The sequence below is a fragment of the Pygocentrus nattereri genome, chromosome 21 (assembly GCF_015220715.1).
Source record: "Pygocentrus nattereri isolate fPygNat1 chromosome 21, fPygNat1.pri, whole genome shotgun sequence".
NCBI lineage: Eukaryota > Metazoa > Chordata > Actinopteri > Characiformes > Serrasalmidae > Pygocentrus > Pygocentrus nattereri.
In genome coordinates this window covers 20926207-20948709 of record NC_051231.1, presented here as the reverse complement: position 1 = coordinate 20948709, position 22503 = coordinate 20926207, and the positions used below count along the sequence as shown (strand labels likewise).

Here is a 22503-nt window from a genome sequence, read left to right as displayed (position 1 = left end):
ACTAAATTTACATAGCAAGCCACTGTTACAAGAAAATTAACCAAGAAACACATTTCAGACCGAACCACATTTGAAGGATTTAGCGAAGCTCTGTGAGACAACTGCTGCTGCCCAGTTTCAAGGATGTGCACATAAATGGCATAAACAATCCCAGAACAAATCGCAAATGCTCTCCTGTTGTGTTATGGTTTCAACAAAGTATCAGCATGTTACTCAAAACCCATTTTGGACATGCTGTGTGCTGTGTATTATCTAAAACCAAGAGACAGAACAGGCTGGTTCAGAGCAAACTATATTCAAATTAATTTAAAAAAGACCTTTGGAGGTTTGGCTAACACATGGCATTTGAATAACCAAATCACAAAGGTATGAATAGCACCAGCATTGGAATACAGCATGATATTAGCATGAAAAATTCTCAACCTACCCTTGTAGTAAAAGAGACATCGGTCTGTGAGCACGAACCAGCGCTTGTTCCACTGCTTTACACCACTGCTGGCCTGCAACAGACAAAAGTGCACAAAAATGATCTTCATCATGCTTTTACAGACACCAAAAGTGGCAAACAACTTGAGGAGCATAAGTGTGAGCTGTGGAGTTTGGACAGTGGCAATGATTAAGCAACTGTTTGTCTTGCACTCTCATTTCCTTACTTAGTACCAAACACTGCCTGGTTACTACTAAAGCTAAATTGTATCTGTGGATGAGATTTTAATAAACCCTTTAAAAAAGAAAGGGTTGGTTGTGAAACAGAATTCCTGGATTATTGCCTGGTGTGACCATGACCTGTAGCAGAGTGACCACTGCCCCCAATGCCAATCATCCAGCATATGGTCTGATCTACGTTCCTACGTGTTAGGCTTGTTTGTAATATGACCTGTTTTAATGAAAACCTTTAACAAAAATCACATATTACATAATAAAACACCAAGGAAACTAACACCTTTTGAAATCTACTTATCCTGTCATTTTACTGCAAACGTGCATTTATGAGCTCCTCCTGGTGTAAGTGCATGGTGACTTATGTGCTAATAGCACCCCTTGATAGAGAAACCTCAGACTACAAGACTCTAAAAAACACTAAACATGCTTTACATATAAAAAAGGAGAGTATAGATGCTTTGATGTTCTGCTTTGTATTTTTTAAATAATTTAAAAACTTTAACTCATTTAAACCACTGAAACACTTAAGCTATATGGATAAAATTGCATTTTTTTTCTAATGGTATTATGTAATTGATTTAATAACACTATTATTACAGTAAATGATTATTGGACATGACAAAGCAATGTATGGATGTAACTCTGCTGAACTGCAAACTTACAAACAAAAATCTCTCCAGGAAGACGATTAAAAATGTGGCTTAATTATAGCTAATGACTGCTAGTATATATCCCAAAAGGGCTAAAAGTGGCTTTCTGAAGAAAATCTAAGTAAAAAAATGATTTGAGGTAGTATACTGACAGCAGGCAAATAAAAACTCCTCTTAAAACCAAAATTGCTCTTTCAACAACTACCCCATAATCATATTTATAAATATATATATGCATAGACCACAATGAGCCTGTTCACACACTGCATTAACATATGTTTTGTACCTGGATTGTACCTGGAAATATTTCGGCCGGACTGCATTTATATGTTTCACAAAAAACATAGTGTGACCAGATGAGATCTGATTATACTGTCCAGCATGAAACACATATGTTGTTTCGATATTATTTTTGTTTACGCTACAATGCAAATCGACCTGCTTTAGATGCCTTCATCAGCCCAGAGTGTATGAAGGCACCTGGTTTGATGATAACTTCAGCTTTGTGTATCCTCCTTCTTTCACTTTATTGTTAATTCCCTCATTTTTCTACAACATTTCTACTCACGGGGATCGCGAAAACGCAGTCCATTTAAACGTATGTTATATGTCTCAAGATCCATCTCTAACCACCTTCGAATGCTGTCTGAGTGATCACATCTTAAGCCAAACATAATATGCCCTGGGTTGGGTTTACAATGAAAATGCATGTTGATGTAAGGTGTAAACACGCCTTATGATACAATGAGAAGATGTTAGACCAGCTGACCTAGTCTGATTTAAGCATGAGACTACAGACTATTGAGATTATGCTTGGCCTTATTATTTGATCAGGAAAAAAAAAGAAGAGGCTTTTTGTCCCAAGTTAACTGATCTGATGATATACTCTCTGGCCACTTTACTGGAAACACTTACCTTGCACTCTCACTCTCTGTTCGATATTCAAACTCCTCTTTTTTTTAAACGAACACTTGATATCATGTCCCATGTAATTTCTGACCAGACATTAGTTGTCAACACAGCAGTGACACTCACCAGTGTATCAAACATAGTGACATTGCTGGAGTTTTTACACACATCAGCATCACCGCTAGGTACAGAGTGATCTGTTACCTAAAAATACCCTACCACGAAACTGACCACTAATGAAGAGTAGCAAGGCTAACACAAACTGTGCAATAGTCTCTAATAGGACACTAGCAAAGTGAACCTACAGAGTAGCTGTTTCTAATAAAGTGCCCAGTGAGAGTGCATAATAACAGTAAAGTTGAACTAATCTGACGTGAACAGAAGCTGATGTGGAGGTAGAGACCATGATCAGCACAGAACTGCAAGCAGAACAGAATTATACCTGCTTATGGAGCCAGCCCTGCTTGGTCACCTCAGCTTTGGGATTGCGGCGCATGGAGTTGGAGCGCTTTCCGAAGGTGGCGGCTTTCTTGGGCGTGCGCGAGGCCTGTTCAGGGAGAGGGACGGTAGAGTGTTTATGTGAAGTTACGGCCTTGTGAAATAGCCAGACACAGACACAACAATATTTGGGTGCTCTGACTGATGAGAGATCACAGAAGTGGACTGAAACTATAAACAAGCTTTCAAAGTTGCACACTACACAATATTTATAAATAAATATATACATATATAAATAAAGTTATATAAATCACTGAGAACCTGTGTTTTCCAGTCCTGCTCTGGGATTTCCCCTGAACTATGTGGTTTAGTGTTTTCCCTGCTTTAACACCCCTGATTCAGCACACAAGGCTTTCTTAATTAGCTGGTGACTTGAGTCAGATTTGTTAGGACAGGACAACACTACAGTGTGTTTTGCAGGAGTACTCAAACACACTAAGGCTGAGACACACAAACATAAAAGGCCCATATTCTACTTTTTTCTCATATTTTTTCCCCCTAAAGTCCACTTATCACATTTGCATGGTTTTATGCGCCAATAAATAATTCATTTTTACTTAACTACTCCTTATCTCTCTGAATAGGGGGGTCAGACTCAGGTCCTGGGTGCCAACACATTCCTGTATTTTGTGTTAATGTTTTCCATCTTCTAACAATTAATTTATTTCAAAACCTTGCTAATGAGCTGACGAGTTGCATCAAGAGCATTATATGAGGTGGGATGCTAATGCTGCAGGGCAGTGAGTCTGACACCACTGAAGTGTACAGTTACTTGAGTACTTGCTTAATCGTCCAAGATTCTAGTATTATATACTGAAATCACGATCGATTTCGAACAATCATTACATTTCAGGAAGACAGAGAAAATACAATCCCAATTCCAATGAAGTTGAGACATTGTGTAAAACATAAATAAAAACAGAATACGATGATTTGCAAATCCTTTTCAACCTATATTCAGTTGAATACACTACAAAGACAAGATATTTAATGTTCAAACGGATAAACTTTACTGTTTTTTTGCAAATATTCACTCATTTTGAATTTGATGCCTGCAACATGTTTCAAAGAAGTTGGGACAGGGGCAACACAAGACTGGGAAAGTTGAGGAAAAACAATTGTTTGGAACATTCCACAGGTGAACAGGTTAATTGGAAACAGGTGAGTGTCATGATTGGGTATAAAGGGAGCATCCCTGAAAGGCTCAGTTGTTCACAAGCAAGGATGGAGCAAGGTTCACCACTTTGTGAACAACTGCATGAGCAAAATCATAAGTCATAATAACAGTTTAAGAACAACGTTTCTCAATGTGCAATTGCAAGGAATTTAGGGATTTCATCATCTACAGTCCATAATATTATCAAAAGATTCAGAGAATCTGGAGAAATCTCTGCAAGTAAGCAGCAAGGCAGAAAACCAACATTGAATGCCTGTGACCTTTGATCCCTCAGATGGCACTGCATTAAAATCCGACATCATTCTGTAACAGATATTACCACATGGGCTCAGGAAAGACTTCAGAAATCCATTGTCAGTGAACACAATGGAAAAGTGTCCTGTGGTCTGACGAGTTCACATTTCAAATTGTTTTTTGAAATCATGGACGTCGTGTCCTCCGGGCCAAAGAGGAAAAGGACTGTCTGAATTGTTAAGTTCAAAAGCCAGCATCTCTGATGGTATGGGGGTGTGTTAGTGCCCATGGCATTGGTAACTTGCACATCTGTGAAGGCACCATTAATGCTGAAAGGTACATACAGGTTTTGGAGCAACATATGCTGCCATCCAAGCAACGTCTTTTTCAGGGATACCCCGGACTGTTGAGCAACTGAAGTTGTACATCAAGCAAGAATGGGAAAGAATTCCACCTACAAAGCTTCAACAATTAGTGTCCTCAGTTCCCAAACACTTATTGAGTGTTGTTAAAAGGAAAGGTGATGTAACACAGTGGTAAACATGCCCCTGTCCCAAATTCTTTGGAACATGTTGCAGGCATCAAATTCAAAATGAGTGAATATTTGCAAAAAACAATAATGTTTATCCGTTTGAACATTAAATATCTTGTCTTTGTAGCATATTCAATGGAATATGGGTTGAAAAGGATTTGCAAATCATCGTATTCTGTTTTTATTTATGTTTAACACAACGTCGCAACTTCTTTGGAATTTTAGTTCATACATATATGTTTAGTTAGTACATATGAACCATACTATGGTCATACTATGCTTGCCTTAATGTCAGTGTGTCCTTTGCATGAATGTGGCTACAATAACAGGTCTGTTTCACTAACCTGGCTAGCTACTCTACCTAACAGAAACAATGAAAACTGATTTCTCTGACAGGTAACATGTTTGCACATGTCCACTGAGGAGACAATGCCTTGTGTAGAAGATTTGTGTTATGATTGGTTGCCCTGCATTTTGCCTCATTTGAAAAGTTCAGATATCTGAGTACTTTTGTAGGCTTCATTGATATATTTGTTTCCTGACAGGAAACAGCACAACATATAATCCTATATCTTCCACTCCACTACTTTACTTTGAAGACTGTCTGCTCTTTAATTTGATTGGATGGGCTGTATATCAAATGGGCTAATGGGTTCCTGGTTGTGCCTGGTTGTGCCACATCTACCAATGTGAAACTTTGAGCCCATTAGCTCATTAGCTTATCTGAAGAGGCAGCATCTGTTACTCACCCAACACTCATCCCATGTCCCTTACCTGTTTTGAATAATAAAACATGCTCCTCTGCATACAGCTGTATTTTTGTCCAACACTGGTGTTGTCACTTAAAAACGTAAGCCTACAGGTTGATGTTAATTTTCGTCAAAATTTTTGTATTTCATTCCCTGCTCTTAACCTGTTCATGAATTCTTATCGATACTCGAATGTTAAAATTAGTTCAAATACACATCCTGACTCAAAAAACCCAGACTTTTTGTTTTTTTTGCCTTTAAGAATGATATATGTCCGGACATCCAAGAACAGCACAACCAGTGCTTAACAGTGACTTCAAAATGGGATGGTTTTACACCTTTGTTGCATATATATATCACAGTATGGACTGGGAATTCCACACTTTGAAATTTTGAGGGTTTACACAGCACATCAAACTCTTTTGGTTTGTTTTCCATGAACCCTTTAAACTAATGAAGCCTCTCCAAGCTTATTTTCTGGATATTTTCATTTTGTGTTTGATGGACAGTCTGAATTGAGGTCTGTATTGGGCTCAGTCTGTACCCTAAAAGCTAGCCGCAGGTTTTCTCCACTGTGTATTTTCATCTGCAACAGATTCATCGTTTTTATTGCATCTATGCTGTGTATTTTTTCAGCCTCTGCTCCTGCTTCTCTGATGCTGAATGCTGATGTGACGTGGCGGTAGTACTGACCCGTGAGTGGTTCTGAGCCTCCGAGGTGGGCTCAGACACCATACTGAGGTTGTTGGCATTGCTGTTGGCCTCGCCGGCACTGGTCATCGGCCCTCTGCCACCCGCCTTGCCATTCATGTCCGTATCAGAGCTCCTGCAAGCACAGAAATGCAAGCACTCAGCCATTTCCTCATCACTTCAGCTCATGCAGAGACTGTTCTCAAACTAATAGACAGAGCAGCTGCATCATGGGAGAGGGGGAACACAAAAACAAACAAAAAAATATAAAAACACAGAAGGACTATGGGAAGCAAGCAGACGTGCACACATGGAGCCGCTATTTTTATCTCCCACTGGCAAAGACACAAGGCCGCACCCCAGAGGCTGCAGTTTAAAAACAGGCAATGGTTTAGAAAGAATGTGATTGGAGTGGAGAGCCCAGAAGAAAGAAGGATGAGAGACAGGAGAGAAAGAAGCAGGGGCTGCAGACTGCATATGCTTGCCTGCAGTCCCTGTTCAATTGTATTGATCTCTGCTCTGGACTTTCCAGGCTCTCTCCAGAAGCCATTGATCCGCTGACCAGCAAGATGGATAAATTTACAACCAACTCTCCAGAGCTTACAAGTTATTCAGACCTTCAGAAGAGCGCTGCAATACGAGCTTCAATACACAGGAGCAGATTTACATACAGTAGATCTACAGCTGTAGCTCACGGCCATTTGCCAAAATCTATGCAGATCATTGTTGTCATAAGAAAATCTTATATTGAGTTAGATTTCAGGGTTTTTCAAAGCATGTCATACACGTTTACATAATAATGTCACAGGGTCAAAAAGAAGGTCTAGATGCTAAGGTCTCAAATGCAAAAACAACATTATACTGATGAAGTGGATAATTCACTGCCTTGGAAGACAGATCTCTCTTTAATTTCTCTTTCAATGAACTTTAATGTCTCTTTCAATGTGAGTCCAAGGCATAACTGATGTTAAAAAACAATTACACATTTCCAACAGAGAGGTCTCCCACACCCCAAATCGTATATAGCGTAGCTTTAACTTACATTGGCTCTTTCTTCTGTAAATTTATCATTTTGGAGATCATCATCGTCAGATGCATTACATTACATTACATTACATTACATTTAGCAGACGCTTTTATCCAAAGCGACTTACAAATAATGTGGTACATAGAACAAACATAGTCAGGCCTTAAAGGAGGCCAAAGGGTAATAGCGGGGTAGAGAAGGTGCACAAACATCATCTGGTACATAAGCATGCCCATACAGAAAACATCACTAAGCTAATTAGCTCGGGTTAATTTAAGCTTAGCTGCAAAAAAGCAGCCACGTTTCACCAACTCCCAGTGTTGGAGTAGGAAATTAATTGCCTCAGACCCATCAAGGACCTTTAGCGGCATCATACTTTATTAATGTGCTGTGGACCTACAGCCCTGTATTGATCCTTGTCAGCACACATGACGATGAGAAGTGGGTGTACTGCTTCTGTGCAGACTGAACAATACTTTAAACATCAAGATTTACTGCCCCTCTAAAGAAATTGAGGTACATTGGATTTCACTTCATGGAATATATGTGAAAGTACTAGATATTGTTTTGAGGTGATTTACCCTAACAGGGTCCTGTTTGTTTTTATGTTCATTAGGGGTATTATAATACACATTCATAGTCATTGTTCACTGGATACAGGATAACATGTCCTACAAATCAAATACAGTTTTCATTTTATGCCATTTAACACTGACAACTTGGTTCATTATAAAATATATGAGACTTATATTAGACTGTTCTATTGTGCAACATTGTGCTATTGACAACCAGTGTAGCACTGTAATCTACATTACTGTGCAGAAGTCAAAGACCACCCTTCATTTATTTAATTTTCAGTCAAAACAGCCATTAAGCATGGGTTATTCATTATAACATCCACATAATATCCATTATATCATCCATATAACAGAAATATATATATATATATATATATATATATATATATATATATATATATATATATATATATATAAAAATAGATATATATATATATACAGTTTTCGACTTTTACACAGTCCTATACAGCATTTTTTCAAAAACAAATGTAAAAACAGCATGTCATATATGTTCATTTATTCATTTACATTTAAAACTGTGTTACATGTCATACAATCTGTGTATCATTAACACCCCTAATACTCATGCATACTTAGCATGCATGATTTTGAATGACACTACTGAGTAGATGCTGATTTTATAGCTACTGACAGCCATACAGGACTGATCTGGGTGCCAAGACTGGCCGTAACTGATCCTGTGCCAACATTTTGACAGGCCTGAGTTACAGTCCTCACAGTAACAGTCACTCCTCTCCTCTCCTAACACACTGTAGACCTACACGCACTTTCACCCTCTTCAGAACAACACAAAATAGGCTACCTTTCTCCCAGGTGACAGCCAGGATCAAAGACGCCTGGTGAAACCAGGATCCCTTTGGGTTTTCCCTCTGCTGTGTGACATTTTGTCTGTGCACATGTATATGTGTGTGTGACATACTCCCTTGACTCTTGTCGTCTCAGAGGACAACCTGGATGTTTTATTCATTTGGAAAGAAGTGCTATGCTTTCAGGCAAGCTATAACGTTTTTTCACAGTTGGCTGTTTGTTTATTCATAAAAGCTGGTCCTAAATTGACAGAATCTGTCAATACAACATAGGTTCATATTTTATAGCTCTCACCCATGTAAGAAATATCTACACAATCCTGTCTGTTACTTACCTGTTCAATAAAGGCTGCATGAGTTTTATGGGTATCATGATATGAGGTTTTAACCATTTTTAAGGGTTGAGATAACAGAGCAGATCACATTACCTCACATGCATATTAGATAACCTAACAAGTGCTTCCCTGTGCTGGGCTTAAACCCTGCTCTCCCACAGAGACAGAAAGCAACTTAACCATTCAGCTAAATAGCCAGTTAGTGCATAGTTCAAAGACTACTCTATCCTGAACAACAAACTGAAATCCTAAAAACAGAAAGCACTGATTAGTACATTCTGTTCAACCTGTATTAAGACCAGTACAAAAACAAGTTTGTAAACTTTGCTTGTTTGTAAATATAAGCTCAATCCAAATGTAATGCCTGCAGCATGTTTCAAAAATGTTGGGACATGAGCATCATCTTTCCTTTAAACCGCAGTTAATAAATTCTTAGGGACTGAAGACACCAACTCTTCCAGTTTTGAAAGTAGAATTTTTCCTCAATTATACAAGCCTCCAGCTTTGCAAATGTAGATGCCTTTATTGTCATATTATGCACTTCATAACGCACCACACACTTTCAAAAGACCAGCATAGTTCTTTATGTTTTTGGTCCATTATTTTCATAAACAATCTGAAAAGCAGATTTGATGGGCCACAATATTTGTTTTGGTTGCATATTAGTCCATTTCAGATGAGCTTTAGCTCAGAGAAGTCGGCAGTGTTTTCTGGACGTTGTTGATATATGGCTCCCACTGTGAATAGTACAGTCTTTAATTGCACAAAGAGTGTTTACTGACAATGGTTTGACAGAGTATTCCCAAGCCCGTGTAGTGATATCCATCACAGAAGCATAATGGCAGAAGCATGCAGCCGTATATATATATGAGTTCACGCACATTTAGTTGTAGATTCGGGCCTTGCTTTTACACTTTTCCAGATTTTCATAATCTTTTTATGATATTATGCATTGTAGAGGGTGCAATACCTAATTTCCTTGCAAATGCTCATTGAGAAGATTGTACTTAACTATTTGCTGATGATGAGACAAAGTGGTGAGTCTCAACCCATCTTTGCCTGGATGCTCCTATTATACCCAAAAATGATTATATTACCTCTGTTAAAAGGTTTTAGAAACTTCAACTACATTTCTAGTCTTAAATTGACTTTTTTGAACTGTGCTATAGGCATCAATTTCAAAATGAGCATACATCATCATCGTTAACCGCTTAATCCAGATAGGGTTGCAGGAGCTGTTGGGAGAGCAGAGAATCCCAGATGACCCTGTCCCCCGCAACTTCCTCCTCATTTCCAGGGACCCCAAGCCACTCCCAGGCCAACTTGGAGATGTAATCCCTTCAGCGGGTCCTAGGAAGACCCCGGGGTCTAATCCTGGTAGGTCGTGCCAGGTACACCCCCACCGGGAGGCGTACAGGGGGCATCTGAATCAGATGCCGATACACCTCAGCTGGCTCCTCTCAATGCAGAGGAGTAGCGCCTCTACTCCGAGCTCCTCACGGATGGCTGAGCTCCCATCAAATAGACTGTAGCCCACCCACTGCAGCTCATTACCATAGGTGAGGGTCGCGATGTAGACCGAACGGTAAACAGAAAGCTTTGCCTTATGGCTCAGCTCTGTCTTCACCACTATAGTCCGGTACAGTGACTGCATTACTGCTGCCGCCTGTCCCAGCCTGCGGCCGATCTCACGATCCCTCTTCCCATCACTTGTAAACAAGACACCGAGATACTTAAACTCCTCCACCTGGGGCAAGACCTTTCCCCTTACCTGGAGTGGGCATGCCATCCTTTTCCAGGCTAAGACCATGGACTCAGACTTGGCATACCAACTGCTTCACACTCAGCTACAAACCATTCCAGTGAGTGCTGGAGGCATCCCTGTGATTCAGCCAAAAGAACAACATCGCCTGCAAATAGCAGAGACGCCACCCTCCTGCCACCACACATAATGCCCTCCTGACCTCGGCTACGCCTTGACACGCTGTCCATGAATATAACGAACAGGAGTGGAGACAGAGCACAACCTTGCTGGAGCCCAACACTAACACTGAAAGGGTCCGAATTAATGCTGAGTATACGAATACAGCTCTCACTCTGGGAGTACAGAGATCAAATGGCCCGGAGTAGTAGCCCTGGTACCCCATATTCCCAGAGGACCTCCCACAAGACATCTCCGGTAACATGGTCAAAAGCCTTCTCCAAATCCACAAAACACATGTATACTAGCTAGGCAAACTCCCATGCCCCCTCAACAATCCGCGAGAGGGTGAAAAGCTGTTCCATTGTTCCACGGCAGGGATGGAATCTGCATTGTTCCTCCTCAACCTGAGGTTCAAATGAGCATACAAATATCCAAAAAAAAACAATGAAGTTGAGTAGATAAACACACCAATATTTTTAAGGAACTAAAGGTTATTTAATTCAGTTTTGTAGGCCAATACTGAAAATAAAAACATTTATATATTGATTTATTTTTATAGCCTCACTGCAGTGTACAGTTCATATGGGTGACACTGTGTTCTTATTCAGCTTTCAAGTGTGCAAAAATGTGTTTGTAGTTCTGATGTAAGTGCCTATTAATATTTCATCATTTTCATTTCGCCCAGCATTAAAATGTGCTTCTGCTATTTGCTTAAAGGAAAAGTCAGATTCCTGTTTATATAGCAACAAAAAAGTGTTTTTCAAGCATCATGATATCCAACAGCTTTATCAAATATTGCATTCTCATACAGCTGTACTGTTTAGTAACCATGAAAACTTCAGCCATGGCACATCGCATTTAGTAATAGAAAACCTTTTGCTAAGCTAATTAGGTTAAGGTATCTTAACACATGACGAAAAATGAGTGTCCCAGAAGCAGCATAGGTTATTCAAATCCCTAAAATAGTGTCCAAACTTCATAACCTCTTCTTTACATATTTAGCATTTATTCCAACCATTCTAATAAAAACAGATTGTTATCCTTCTGTGATAGGGAACTGTGGCAGGTAATTTAAGAAGCTTACTAACATCTACTAGCAAAATGCCATTTCATTTATTCATAATTTGAGGATTCTTCGTAGTACAGATCAGAAAACATCAATCCAGATTTAATATGTACCGATCAGCCACTAATGTTGGATCCAGTGATCAGTACATATCAATGCAGATTTAATATGTACTGATCCTCCTCTACATCCATGCATGAGTGAACGTGGAAAAAAATAAGAAAACAGTCTACACTCACGGCAGGGCTTTCTGGAACTGTCCGTTCTCTTCTAGACGAGTATGGATCACTGGGTGCCCAGCTGGCCCATTTGGGTCATTCTGGCTACAAACATAAAGCAGAGAAATGACAGGGTAAATGTGTTGTTGTAAGCTCCATCACACTTTTCCACACCAGCCACAACAATCCTTTAAAACAGCACTGCAGAGTTAGCCAACATATTTAATAATTCAACAGCCAGGGTTACAACATTACACCCAAATCAATACATATACACTTCATTGTGTGTGTCGTATGTGTGTGTGACGACTACTGTTGCAGAGAGGAAGGTTAACCAGACGGTCTACTGAATAAATATTTGAACTAAAACTAAACATGAAACTGGGGTAGGCACAAACATCGTACTGTTCTAGACTGTGTAAACAACTATCATATCTTATATAGTTTGTTAAGGCGTAAAGAAGTCTGTTCTGCTTCTGACTTGCCAAGCAAGTCCTACTTCAGCCTCAACACAGTATCATGCCCCACTTTGAGGAAGTGTCATACTTTCAGATAGGATGTAGTCCAGGGACTTCTGCACTTGCACATTTATTTTGTGTCTAAACTACAAGTGCTCCTGTCTTGTACGCAGCAGGGTTGCTTCATAGGCATTGATTTCACTCCCACTGAAGTTGTAGAAGTGAGTAGATCTTCCTTCCTGCATTATTACAGAGCCGCTTTAACCTGCAGCCCACTGTGATACAATTGTATGCAAAAAAACTGAACACCCTCAGTCAAATTACACATTTTGTTGATTTTGTTGAAAACAAGTTACCACATCATCTACAAGGAACACAATTAAATATAGTTTTTTTTTTGGCAAAGGTTAGTGCACAATTTCTGTTTGCTGAGTTTATAATACTGGAAACAATAGAACTTAAAATGCAAAATAACTTTGTTATAATAATGTTTTCTAAATATATCAAATTCAGCTAATAAACAGTACCTTAACATGTGCAGGAGTGTATTCTCTGTAGATGTTGTGCACTTATCTTTACTAAACTAACAGAATGTGTAATTTTACTGGGTTACTCAAACTAGACTAACTAGAGCCCCACTGCAAAACATTAATGGGCCACCTACATGAGTATTACTTTAAAATTAAAAATTACAATGTACTTTGTTTACTCACTTTTGCAATGTCTCATTCAGACTGGTAAGCTTAACACTGAAGCATATTATTTAGTTATCACAGCTTGTGCACAAGAAGCCTAAAAAACGATAACACTACCGGTAGTTGCACCACTCACAGGATCATTAAGAAAAACAGTGGGTAACACTATTTTCTTGAATGCTTCATATGAACCTCATAAGACAAGCATAAGCACTCAATGCCTGATTATTTCTGAACAGCTTATACCAGTAATCACAGGATGACATTGGACATTAAAGAAGTAAATGACACTGACTAAACAGGCTTTAAACCAAAGCGAAAGACATTCGTTCCATTTATAACACTTATGTTATGAAGCATCATTTCAAGGCAACATAGGGCAGAGGCCTAGTTAAGAACACCATTTATCAGTTCTATGAATGATTTTGATACCTTTGGACATGAGAGCTATTTTTCGTACATGTTTTCCTGTGTGTGAATATACATGCGTATACAGTTGTATGCAGAAGTTCGGGCATCCTGGTCAAATGACATATTTTTCTGATTTTCTAATTGAAAAGAAGTACACACCTTTTTGAACAATAACATAATTAATACACAATAACTGTGCAAATTTTAGGTTCTTTACTAGGCCTCTGCTTTGGCAAGTTTCATAACACTGCTTCATAACAGTGTTACAAATGTCTGTCACATAAGTCCCCTTATGTCAACATGTCATTTATTGCATGAAATATCTTATGTTGTCTTATAATTACTGGCATAAGCTTTTCAAAAAAATCTACAGAACTCCTTTAAAATATGTTGTCCAATGAAGCCTTCAAATAAATGATTAACCTTCTTTATTATCTTGTCAAATAGCATAACTAAACATCGCTGCTTACGCAATTTTCTTTGGGTAACTACGATGGTAGCCTTCAGCATTTTACCTACAAACTTGTTTGAAACTCAGCATTATTGAGTAAACAAGCAAATTACATTGTAGTTTTTAATTTACTGAAAATGATATTTGCACACACATGCTGTTTTCTGTCTGAGGCCCATAAGATACTAGTTACCCCTGGTAACTCTGGTACCCAGGTAACCCTATCACTGTAAAGAACACATTTCTGTACATTTTCATACACAATTACACAGTTTATTCACTGAATTTAACATACTGGCAAAAAAAATTTAACTTAAAATGTGGACTCTTTTTATATTTTATCTTTTATTGTTTCCAATATGTTAACTGAATAAATAAAGAAAATATGCACTAAAAGATGCAGGAAAAAAATCATCCAAAACTGAAAATTCATAGTCTGAAGAAGATGGAGGCTGACACGAGTGATACTATAGGTCAAGTGAAGTGCTATTTGCACTCAACGCCCTAACAATAATCTGTTACTGATTTTTGTACATAACGCACTGAGAACATCCCATCAAGGTACCATGTGCCGCTGACTGGCTCATTAGGAAGGAAAGAACTCAGCATATCATGCTCCCCTGTTTCTCTTCAACAAGGGACCGGCTAGTTAAGGGGCTAAATGGTGATATTTCAGGCTCAACGTGAACTTTTTTCTTCTCCCTTTAACTTTCTGAAGTTTATGAGAGGTTTTGGAAGTATGTGCAGGCCTGCATGCCAAATTTTTGGCACTGGTTGCTCACTGCTCGGGATAATACAAGCACTAGCTGTCTGTGCAGTCTTGTAGTCCACACACATACACTCTGAGAGATAGGTAGAGGACAAGAGACAGCAGCCAGGAATATAGTCACTCTTAAGGCATGTACCTCCAACACATGCTATTCTTTGCACGCAGCACAACCTAGAAAAGTAGAACAGCACACATGGACAAATCTAGAACGCCAGGCTGCCTGGCCACTGAGCAGACAGAGGTATGTGTACGTGATGTGTGATATGGTCCTCTTAGGTTTTTGCAACTGAGCATGCTTGCTTTTGCGTAACCCACAAACCTACATAGAGGGTCGTAACAGCTCCCTGCATAGGAAAATCTAAATCATAATAGCACAGACAGCTTAGTGACAGCATTTTTGCTACTATATGTTAAAGCAATTTCAAGATCATTTGACAGCATTCATATTTTACTGCTGGACTCAAGCACATGGTCGTCACTCTGCCTGTCAGACTGAAGTAATAACACACCACCACCCACATAAACACACATACAAAACAGACAAACCATGCTGAAACGCAAATGTCCGTAAGGATTTCCTATAAAAGCCCGGGATGTCTCCCTCCAGCACTGCATTGCAGTCCTGCCTGACCTCCAGCTCAGCTGCTATAAACTTCCCCACTGTCTCCCTCAATCTCTCTCTCTTGCTCTCTCTCTCTTTCCACCGTCCTCTTGCAAAGTGCGCCTCGCACATCCCCGCCTCACCTACCTGACTCTCCGGTCCGCTCGGAACTTCAGCATTTTCCCCTGGATCAATCATATAACGTGCGCAGTGAGCACCAGCTGGCTGGAAAAACAGAGAGAGAGGGAAAGAGAGAGAGGGAGAGAGAGAGCAGCTGGCTTGCGATGCCAGAAAAGACTTTATTGCTGTCGCTGTAGGGTGTTGCATACAATAATTGCTGTCCTCCTTTTCTCTCCTTGAGAAATGTATGCTGTACCTAGCCAGCCTTTCTCTCTCTCTCTCTCTCCCTCTCTCTCTCTCTCTCTCTCCTTGCTCTGCCTTGCTCTCCTTTCCTATCCTTTGCTCCCCCTCTCTATATCTCTCTCATGCTCTCCTGCCTTGCCAGAAGTGCTCGGCTCAGCTTGTTTGGTCCCTACCACTGTCCATCTCTCTCTCTCGCTCTCTCTCTCTCTCTCCCCTTCTAGCTCAACCTCTCTCATCCTCCTTTCATTCGTATCCCACAGGAGTGACTGACACAGAAGGACCAAGGCAAGTAGGGGCCTTCAAATCAGTGGGCAGAGATGTGTGTCCTCAGCTTCAGCAAGAGGCCACTAGGGATGGTCATTACCAATGACCCATAGGTGTCTTATAGTAGTCCCATAGGAGAGCAATGACAGCACGGGCTAAAAGCAGAACGTGGAAGAGGCGGGGCAACTGGAAAGGGTGGGCAACGTTAGCCATTCAGGTGCTCTGCTCCACATTACGACCCTCCCCACTCCTCATCTTACCCAGATACACACATGGAGGTAGTCGCACACTGCTCTCAGCCCCACAATAATTAGATCAACGTTTTATATGGAGGCGACCTCAGCACTAAAACGGCAAAGCAAAGACCACGGCCATATTAAAATGTCACTGGGTCACAAATATTCATGGCGGACATATTTTAATTATGTCTTCAGGCATCTTATCAGCCATTTCCTCTCCATTCTGAAGATTTTATCTTTTATGATCTTTTAAACCAGAATTTCCGTCTCTTTAAGGGCAAAGTAAGAGCATGAGTATTAAAGCGAAGATGGAAATGGTTACTGCCCTTGAAAATGGCCAGTGCCCTTGATTACACGCTCAGAATGCAAAATGTAGTATTCTAGTTTGCATCCATGGTGACTAATGAAGTGCCAGAAATCAGCAGTAACAGATATACCTTGTTACAAGGAACATCTCTACAAAATGCAGACATAAAGTTAGAGAGATGACTTCAACACTGAGAACTGGCTTCAGCTAAATGAGGAAGAACTGTTAATGTGGTTAATAAAAGTCTAGATGTCATCTCATAGAGAAACATGAAAGAATGTCTTAGCCAATTCCAAATTCTGGTTTTCTCTGGCCTTCACAGTGGAAATGTCAAGAAAAAAACACATGCACTTCTATGTAGGTCCCAACACCCACAGAAGAAGCCATAAAAAACTCTCTTGGTTCCTTAAAGAACCATGTCTGAAAACAAGATGTGAGTGTGAAAGTTTTAGAGAACCTTCACATAATGTTGAGATTCTTCAACCCCTTAAAATCCCAGTCTTATTATATACTGAGGCTTATTATTCAGTAATTACAGGGACTTCAATTCAAACTGGTTGAGCTATTCTTAGGTAATAGAAGTATGTAATAAGATTTTGGATCCGCTGGATGGTCCTGGCCATGTAAGGGGCTAAACTTTAAAAAGGTTCACATCTCATTTACAAAAATTTTCTACTATGGCACCTTTATTTTTTAAAAATGTATGGCACTGTAATAACTGTTATTCAGTAATAACTTATACAGTGAAGACTGAAATTTCTAAGCCACTTCCTCCTCAGGGTCGCCCGTGGTTAATGATTAAGAATAGCAGCTATTTGATCAGTGAGATTTGGCCTTTTTTTAACTTGAGGCATTCTGAAAATTAATTTTATCTTGAGTTCATTCTCAACTCTATACAGCTCTCTCAAGTACATCGAAACCAGCAACAGCTCTGTTCATCTTCAAAGGTGTCCTTATTTTTACAATTTCCTGCAAATTGTTTGAGATAATACTCACTTTGCTCAGCTGCTAAGTCTAAACAAAAAACCCTAAATGGTTAAAAAAATATATATAAAATGCACATAAAGCCTTTATAGTTCATGCAAAAAAACTTTCTGTAAAACAGTGTATGAATAATAAAAGCCAAAAGTCTGAGACACAATCGAGATCAGATTAAGATTTTTTTCAGGATATAAAAATAAGAAAAATAAAGGTGGAAAACTTAAATCCATTTGTAGTTCACTGTATATTCATTATCATTTATTATATATTATATTTATTAATAAATAATTTACATTACATAAAATATATTATATATAGTAATGTTAAAATGTAACATTAAACAGCTATTCTATTATAATCTTAATCCAACTTTGCATTGTAACTATAGGAAGCAAATGACGGTGAGGTTCTTCTCTGTAGCTTCTTCTATAAAACTCATTGAGAATCACCACCACCAGACAGAGGCTTCAAACTTGGCTGACCTCCAGAAACATTTCCTTACCCTAAGATAAGACCAAGTCAAAATGATTGTGAGACCAGGATAATTTATGGTCAGACCGAAGCAGGACTCAAGTACTACACAGCTAATATAATTTAAGACTTTATGAGATTTTATGTCTTTGAGTTGTATAAATGGGACACTTCCGGGCACTGTTTAACTAAGACTAATGATGTCTGTTTAATTTTTAATCATATTAAACAATGCCTGCCATATCACTGGTTACCTGAATCTATTTAACTCCTTGAAATAAGTAGCAGTCACTACGCATTCACATTGCTCAGGCCCTACTTCTAAGCATTGCATTCTTATTATTTTCTCATCAATTTTCTCCTCACATGTCCTGTCACAAATAAGCATGTAGAAAAGACATATTTCTCAGATTCTGACTTGCTTTTAGTCCCTGATAATCTTGTGAAATTCCAACATCTCTAGCACATTTATTCATGCAGTTAAATTCACTGAAGTCTTTGATCTACCTCTATTGAAAAATCACTGTACCATCATCTCTATTGACAGCGATGACGTCTCTTCCTTTGCACTCTGACCCTCCACCATAGAGCCTGTCTTACCAAATACCCCCCCAAAAGCGATTGAATATGACAGAGACACATGTGCAGGAGGCGGCAGCTTACCTGTCCTGCTAAAGGGGATTAGCTATGATCCGCCCCCACACCCACCCTGCATGTCCAGTGACGTTATCTCAAGTCTTTCTGTGCTGCAAAGCTCTCTGTCTTTGCTCAGATTGTGGTGTGTGTCCTGCTAATCCACCATGCGTGCAAACACTTTAGTACTCCGTGCTTACAGCTAAACATTAAGCATTTAGCAGTTTAGCAGTGCATGTGTTCACAATTAAAAATGCGCAATGAAAGGATGTATGTTCACTCTACCTTTAGACAACAAGTACACGTACAGAGGATGCATCACAGTGATCAGCTGGTTTTAAAGCCTAATGTTTTTAAAGAATTTGAATGTTGCTAGCTCTAGCGCTACACCAGTGGGCAGCACTCAGAGCCTTCCAGATGTTCAAAGTAGGGCTAATGATTTTTAGCTATACTGAGTAATAATATATTCATGTTGCTGTACACAAACATCAGGCTTATAGCATTTAAATTCTGCAAGATTGTACTAATACTTTAATTTCATGATTTCAGTTTTGGTTGGACGCAAGAGTGAAAGGTATTTAAGCATCCAATGGAAAACTGTCAAATCAGGATGTTTTTCCTATGGTATCTAGGCAGATACAGCCAAGTGAGCTCTCCCATTGGTTGGGCCTTTAGGAGCTGAACTAAAGTCCTTATACATTAGATTATCTATTAACATAACACTTTTGTCAGAAGAAAACCTTGTGTCTCAAAAATGGTAACTTTACAGGAGAAGGAAACCTACTTTACTTTTAATGTCAATGGAACCAGTTTTTCCAAGTAACTTTAGGCCATTTCTTTTGGTCCATTCTTCATGATATGTACATACAATGTAAAGGACAACAGGCATTTTCACATTATTACGAAAACTGAAAAAATGACAAAATGGAGATACAAGGTTCTGACAGCAGCTATAAATAGGAGGTGACAGAGGAATCAACCCGTTACTCTTTCATTTCCAGTGGTTGGGATCATTAACAAATACATGTTAATGTCTCTTATAAGCTTCAAATAAAAACATATCTAATGTCTTTACACACGTTTTACAAACTAATAGAAATCCCATAAGAACACCAGCAGAAATCACCATTATTGTTTTTTTTTCCCTCACATTTATGGCCAAAACTGAATGTTCAGTTCTAATATGTTCGTCACTGCTGCACACCCACTTGCTTACCGTTTAGCCACTATGGCTAGCCTTCAGACAAACTGTGCTGTTCTTAGCACTGTGAGCAGCACACACAACCTAATGGAACAAGGAAGGTCAGCCAGAGGGTCGGTTTGTTGTCAGCGCTCATGGGAATTCAAAATGAATTCTATTAGTGAGCTCTCAGACAGCAGCAGCCCACTCAGAGATCACCCAGGAGCAGCTCAGACAATAAGCTGTTTGTGATTTCTGCAGAGGTGGAAAATGTGTTTTGGAAGCTTTTCAATAATACTGGAGATGCCCACTTTTGCCTTTATTTGACATCACATGGCTAGTCGTGTTTTGTTCTTGAAGGTTCAAATAGCAAGAGCTTTTTACAGAAATAGATCATTTCCCTGATCTGAACATACATTAGAAGTAAACACTTATGTATTTCCAGGTTAATTCCCAATTATAAAATCACACATTTTATCTTCTATACTCAATCAAAAAAGAAAGAAATTGCATTTTTGTTGGTTGCTGGTTGATATTTTAATTCCCTGAGTATGTTACTCAAGTATGTTAGTCAAGTATCTAAGAAACTACTCAACACAGCTGCATAGAACCACTTTACAACACTTTTAAGAAGATTTTACATTTCATTCATTCAGAGTGTACTGACGTCTTGACCTGTAATATCCCCAAGCAGTCAAGTTCACCAGATTCCTGTGAGTGAGCTGTCCTTTGCTGACATTGTAGGCAGTGGTGTCATACAGTGTAGCTGAATGCCTCTGCTACCAGACATTGTGGATATCCGGTGCATTCTACTGAAAAATGTGATGCTAGTTTCCTTAATTCAAATAAATTACAACATGGGAATTATGTACATATTTGAATCAAATATATTCAATTTTTAATTTTCCATGCACAGAGGAACACACTGCGTGGCAGTGCAGCTGCTGAACCCCAATAGATCTTTCACCTCTCCAGACAAATGAGGCCCAAGGGTAGGATTAAATCATGTCAACTAGGTTACATTACATTGATCCATAAACACATTTCATGGGAGTCTTCTGATAAAGAGCATGCTCCAAAGAATATAAGTCAATATATAAAATTTTGTTTCTCTATGCTTAAAGAATTTCTCAAAGATGGCATATAAAACACTGATACGGGGATGATCACTTCAGGATAATGAGAAAGAAGTCTGGTGACTGAGAAGTGTGACCATGTATGTATGTATTTTGGTTTTGTGCGTATTTACAACAAAATGTCCAGATTTTTTAGGAAAAGCAAAGAAAAGCTGGGCTAGCCTACAATGTCAGGACAGGTTTTCTGTTTCTGACATTATAAAATAATTGACTTGACAGAAAGGCCTTTGTGCCTGAAATTAAAAGAAGGATGGTCTTTTGTACTGTACTGTATATACCTATAACATCCTAGTATTATTACATATAGGTAGTTATATACATGATACTTACTGAACATGTGTATGAGCTCATGTCTTGGCATTGCATAAAAACAACTGTGCCTGTGTATTTATTTCCAGTACATTCTCCTCTCTCTAGTTGCCACAAGCCCCTCCCCAATTCCTGCATCACCAAGATGGCGGCAACACCACACATCACAGATGCCACATCACAGCGGCCACATCCTCAGCAGTGGGCTGCTAGAGGATGAGTGGGGGAAGGAGGGAGTGATGGTGGGGATGAATAATTAGGCTCCAGTGTGGCACAGCAGGCCACTGATAAGTCTGCTGCAGCGGCTGTATCGCACAGTGAGTCTCCCCATGCAGCCAAATACCACAGCTTTCCGTCATTGACTTTATAATCCACAGCATCCATAATGTGTAATAACACTTCCTGTGATCCTACTGCAACAATAAGAAATATAAACAGTGAATGTAGATGAATCATTGTCAGCTGATGGTCAAATGTCACTGGTAATATCAGTGTGGTCATATTAAGAGTGCACTTGTCCCTTTTAATAAGCCTGGAGAAAAAGAAACACAAGCACAATGTGCCTGCGGCCTGCCTTGCAATCACAAACATGCACACAAACTTCCACCATGATCCACTACATAGAGGGTGGCCTTGTCTAGTGTCCAGTGATGTGTACAGGGCACATTGTAAATATTACTAATGTGACACAGCCTTTCTTATTCTGGCTCCATACCCCAGTGTATTGAATGTGAAATGACACAATAACTATGAGGTTGGAGAGCAGAAGATCACCTTAAATTCAAGGGTATGGATATCTATACTGGCGAAATTCATGCTTTGTACTTGGCTACAAATCCTTTGAAACTGCTAACTGCCTGAAATTGTCTATCTATAGGGCTGCAAAATACAAACAAATTACTAATATGCTATTATGATGCTACATATTGCAATCTCCTTTTTTCAATTTTGATTTTTCTACCATTTCAACTCAACACCTGTGCTTTACATTGCATGAAACCTCCATAATACACCAATAGAAATGCTTCAAAATTACTTTATTTAGAATATCCTACATTAAAAGTTAAGAATGTGTTTTTCCTTCTTCTGTAAGGTTACCATTTTGTTTGAACAGCGATGACATGAAAAATGCACTGAAGAATCAATAATATGATGTTT

The 22503-nt window shown here is 39.1% G+C and overlaps 1 protein-coding gene across 9 annotated transcripts in view; it reads right to left on the bottom strand.

Annotated features, from left to right (window-relative positions):
• Positions 1-22503, bottom strand: part of plekha6 (pleckstrin homology domain containing, family A member 6) — a 161565-nt gene that overhangs the window by 60406 nt on the left and 78656 nt on the right. For 8 of the 9 annotated variants that reach the window (XM_017694703.2, XM_017694697.2, XM_017694694.2 and 5 more), the window contains 4 exons: positions 12099-12182; positions 6106-6238; positions 2665-2769; positions 428-500 (listed from right to left, as the gene is read on the bottom strand). In XM_017694703.2, coding sequence (XP_017550192.1) covers positions 428-500; positions 2665-2769; positions 6106-6222 — 295 coding nt within the window. In that variant the 5' untranslated portion in view covers positions 6223-6238; positions 12099-12182. Of the gene's footprint in view, positions 1-427; positions 501-2664; positions 2770-6105; positions 6239-12098; positions 12183-15609; positions 16043-22503 lie in introns of those variants that run through there. The other variant, XM_017694696.2, reaches the window with a different exon arrangement.